General features: G+C 40.2%; 1 protein-coding gene across 1 annotated transcript in view; it reads left to right on the forward strand.

The window, feature by feature from the left end:
* Positions 1-5170, forward strand: part of ZDHHC8 (zinc finger DHHC-type containing 8) — a 103551-nt gene that overhangs the window by 76695 nt on the left and 21686 nt on the right. The window contains exons 5-7 of the mRNA XM_018557621.1: positions 735-907; positions 3472-3574; positions 3682-3773. Of these exons, the coding sequence (XP_018413123.1) occupies positions 735-907; positions 3472-3574; positions 3682-3773 (368 nt within the window). The remainder of the gene's footprint in view (positions 1-734; positions 908-3471; positions 3575-3681; positions 3774-5170) is intronic.

The raw sequence follows: 5170 nt of genomic DNA on the forward strand, positions 1-5170 counted from the left end.
CTGAAAGGGGATTTCCATCACTTTGGAGAGTATTTCTCACTTCCTGTTGTGGCTACAGGGCAGAAAGTGGAGTGAAAATATAACTAATTAAACATAGATGGCAAAAAACAGGGTTTTAGCTATTCCCTGCTCTATCCAAAATGGAAAAAAAAAGTTTTTTGGCTTTAGATATATTTTACCTTTTGTGTTGGTCAGCTTTGTATCACTGAAGGGCAAGTTTAGTTTAGAATTGGCAGATTACAAAAGGAGGAGTTTGTTTTATGAAGCCAATTCATTAGATTATAGCCCTCACAGTTAACTATAGTTCAGCAATATGAAGTTAAGAAATGATGGGCATTGTGACAAATAATATTAGAGACTAAATGCACATGTAAGAAACTGTTCCAAATGCAGGTCATTATCAGCATAAAGTAGACAAAGCATGCCATTATTAAATTCTATTTTCTGCTGAAGGGGTTGGTGCATGTAGCATGCCAAGCACAGGATAATATGCCTAATCGCAATGAGTGCAAATCTGGGGAAAAAATAATTTGAATAATTAAAAAAAAAAATCTGTTTTAGGTTTTTTAAAGTACAAAGCATTTTGTGTATTCTCATGAATTCCTTCTTCGAGGTAATAGTTATTATCCCTTTTTTTTATATTCATTTTTATGTCACAGTCTGTATTTTTGTTGAAGCATTTCTACCTGTTTTTGTTATGGGTTTTATGTAAATTTTTCTTTCATCAATTATAGGACTTTGACCATCACTGCCCCTGGGTGAATAACTGCATAGGACGCAGGAACTACCGCTATTTCTTCCTGTTCCTCTTATCTCTTAGCACACATATGGTTGGGGTGTTTTCATTTGGCCTCATATTTGTCCTTCACCACCTGGAAATGCTGGGAGAGGCCCACACCAGTATTACGTATCCTGTCTGCAAAGATTAGTTAACGCTATTTAATACTATTAAATATCAGGATTTTTTTTTTCCAATTTTGACTTATTGGTTTGTATCAGTGCGCATTAGAAAATGTCTGTGTAAAAGTACTGCATACTGCTTGATTTTTTAAGGGGCTCTTGCACAAGGCCTTTCTGTTTGCAACAGTCGGAGCTTTAAAAGATTGTAATTGTAGCTGACATTTACATCCACTGGACAGTACATGTCAGGCAACTGATTCATATTTTGTTAAATTAAAACTTCTATCTGGTTATAAGAAAAGCAGAAGTCTTGGTTTCATACTTCTACCACACAACTCTGTCGACGTGCTTTTGCAAACGTGGATCTGACTCAAAGCCTACATATAATTATACACTATATGGCCAAAAGTATGTAAGCACTAGGGATGCACCGATACCACTTTTTTAAGGCCGAGTACGAGTACTGATACTTTTTATCTGTATTCAATGTCTTTTTTTTTTTATATTATAACATTTATAACATTTATAATATAAAAAAAAAGACATTGAATAATGAAATGAATATTTATCATGCCATTGCTAACTAAGGCTTGTATACTGGATTGAAGACACGATGGAGGTCCTGTGTGCGGCGGATCCGGGTCCCTGAAGATGGCGGACGCGGCACAGGTACTCGTTTTATGTTTTGGAGTATTTGCACGAGTACGAGTACTCATGCAAATACTCGGTATCGCGGCCGATACCGATGCTTGTATCGGTGCATCCCTAGTAAGCACCCTTTCAAATTTATTGAGTAAGGTTCTGAAATCCAGGTCCATAAAGAGATTGTTTGAAGATTTTAGTGTGGAGGAACTTGAATGGCCTGCACAGACCCTCTATTGAACACAATTTGGGGTGAATTGGTCTGCCGATTTGAAAGCCAGGTCTTCACATCCAACATCAGTATCTGACATCACAAATGCTGTTTTGCTGAATCGGTACAAATTCCCACAAACTCATAGAAAGCTTCTCCAGGAGAGTAGTATGTTTTAGTCACAAGGGGCCGCCTCCATATTAATGACCATGGTTTTTAAATGAGATGTTTAACAATCTCATATAGCTGTGATGGTAAGGTGTTTTACAAGCTTTGGCTATATAGTGTATATGGAATATGATGTATTTAGAAGGAGCTGAATTGAAAGCAAAGCATGCCAGGAAGTTGCTTTATACCTAAAACTGTCAACTGTACTGTTGTACATAAAATGCTCTAGCCTGCCAGCACCCTCTTCTAAACAATAACAAGCAGCATGTTCTGGCCCTAGGACAGAGATAACCATTGATCTGAATGTCTAAGCCAAAATCCAATGCAACTTTCTTCAGGACCTCCTGAAAAACGTAGGATATGATAACTGCCAAGCCCTAGGCAGACCAACATAGTGATAACTTGGTGATGTTTTGTATCTGAGCTCTGTGCTTATATTGGAGATTTTAATGGGGAGGGCATTTTTTTTTCATGATGGCAGTTCCCAGTATAGTTACAGCTTGCCACGTAGGATGCCAGACTCTAGACAGCCTCAGAAGATCAAATAATGCAAAGTAAAGTTCTGCTTATAAAATGAAGAGCAGCTTGCCTCTTTTTCTCTTTGCTCATAGAATCTGACCTGGTCATCAGATTTAAATGGAGAATCACATTTTTCCAACACTTTGCTAAGGGTTCTAATATGTTATGCACAGAGAGCAACAACTGATAGCACACAGTGCATGGAAAGCACGTGTTGCGCTCGTGGTGCCATTATTTTTTAATTGCACTCCTAACACAGCAAGCAAGACCATCTTGGTGCTTGTGTTAACTTACTCAAACTCCTCCTCCTTACTCAAACGTTACCGCATTCATCTTGCACAAGGCAGCCTTTTGAAATTAATAGGCTGCCCTATGCTAACACATGACAAACCCGGTAAAACATTCTGTCCATCACATGCACGCCTAGCATAAATGGGGGCTTTCAGGTATCTTTGACTAGTTGAAATAAATGAATTGCTTTTAAGGAAATACCATAAGATATTAGGCTTTTAGTTTCCAACCAGCTGCAGGGTTGGAAGTTGCAAATTCTTGGTTTAAAGAATTTAATATGGATACAGTCAGATGTAGCGTGACGGTTTGGTGTTTTGCTCCACAGTTTATATGAGCTAATGGTTTTGGGCTTCTCTGAATGTACCTGTCTATAAAGAAAAAAGATTTTTATTTTTTTTTACAGATCAAAAACTGTAGAACTAGCACATGATCTTCCAAAGAAATTCAAGCTTTATTCCACTTGCATCAATACAAAGAACAACAGTGTTTGTTCTTTGTATAGATGCAAGTGGAATAAAGTTTGAATTTCTCTGGAAGAGCATTGTTTGGTGGCTCTACAGTTATTGAGCCTATCACTCCAGAAGAGAGTTGTGGATTTCAAGGACGCATGATAAGGGTGAGCTGTGCGCTTTGTGTTTCTAGTTTTCTTTTTAAAGGTATAGTATATTAGCCTGAAAGTACTATATTACCAGACCCAAAGCATATAACTTAAAGCTGAATACCTTAACACCTGTGCTCAGAATATCAGTCATGTGTGTGACTGGACTGTTCTTCATTCCGGTCATTGGCCTCACTGGATTCCATATGGTACTGGTTGTTAGAGGCCGCACCACCAATGAGCAGGTAATAAGAGTGTTCAACCTTTGTTCATTACACTGTTCCCCTCTCTGACTCTATTTACATTGTACCATTTCCTGTTACTTTTATTATGACATTGTGCATCTGTCTAGGTGACTGGGAAGTTCCGTGGAGGTGTTAATCCTTTCACCAGAGGATGCTGCGGGAACATACAGCATGTGCTATGCAGTCCACTGTCACCCAGGTAAAAAAGGAAAGTTGCTGTGAAAAATGAACACTCCATTTCTTATAAGCAAACATTACTACTCAAGACGTGTAGCAGCTCTCTGCTTTCCTAACCATATTCATGACTGTTTTTGGTGTGAATCAAATATGAATTGAAGGGTGCGAGAAAGTAATTCTGCTCTGCATACATGCATTTGTGTTTGTATGATGGTGTTGGAGATGACCCAGATCTGCGGGAACATGGGATTCTCATCCTCATCTTAAGCACTTCAGAATACAGTTCTGTAATAAAGCTATCCTCTAGGCCAGGGGTCAGCAACCTGCGGCTCCTGAGCCGCATGTGGCTCTTTCATCCCTCTGCTGCAGCTTCCGGTCCAGGGGCCGAAGTACCGCCAGTGCAGCCGGTGCGGCGGGGGTGGTACGGGTGTAACTGCAAACTGTGTGATGTTATTTAATGTAATTAGGAAAGTGGATTATAATGGGGAACGTTACACTGTAATGTTGCCTTTTTATAATCTATTTCTCTGATTAAATGATTAGACAGGGCCGCTGTTCTACCAAAGTTTGTGACTAGGTTGGAATGTGTGACCGGTGACGTGGTCACACATTTCAATGTAATCCCGCCCAGTTTTTCCACGGTGGAACGTATGAACACTAATGGGTGAAGCATTCCAACGCTTTCTCAGCTGTTCCAGGGCAGATCGTCATCGCAAATCGTATGTGCAGGAGAACTGATCTGCCCTGGAACAGCTGTTCGGTCCTGAAATGTCACTTCTATCCGATTTTGTGAGTGGGGTGGAATGCGAGATCGCACTCAGTCAGATAGAAGTGACATTTCAGGACCGAACACCTGTTCCAGGGCAGATCGGTTCTCCTGCACATACGATTTGCGATACCGATCTGAGTCCAATGCGTTACTAAGCCCTGAGTCCGGTGCGTTACTAAGCCCACATATACCTATATACATGCTATACATAGCATAAAGATAAAAAAAACTATACATGCAGTGTTATCTTCATTTTATATGTCAAAAGGGTTTTGTGGCTCCCGGTGTTTTCTTTTCTGTGCGAAACGGGTCCAAATGGCTCTTTGAGCCCCTGGTCTAGGCAGATACAAAAACACCATTTTATCCAGTCATATGAAAATAAAAATATCTTTTAATATATTTTGATCCACATAATTATCATAGATGTTTTAAATAGGGATGCACCGATACCGATACAAGCATCGGTATCGGCCGCGATACCGAGTATTTGCATGAGTACTCGTGCAAGTACTCCAAAACATAAAACGAGTACCTGTGCCGCGTCCGCCATCTTCAGGGACCCGGATCCGCCGCACACAGGACCTCCATCGCGTCTTCAATCAAGCAAGATGGCCGCGACCTCCTCTGTCATCTGCTTCATTCTGACCTCT

The sequence above is a fragment of the Nanorana parkeri genome, unplaced genomic scaffold, assembly GCF_000935625.1.
Source record: "Nanorana parkeri isolate BGI_ZX_2015 unplaced genomic scaffold, ASM93562v1 scaffold292, whole genome shotgun sequence".
Classification (NCBI taxonomy): domain Eukaryota; kingdom Metazoa; phylum Chordata; class Amphibia; order Anura; family Dicroglossidae; genus Nanorana; species Nanorana parkeri.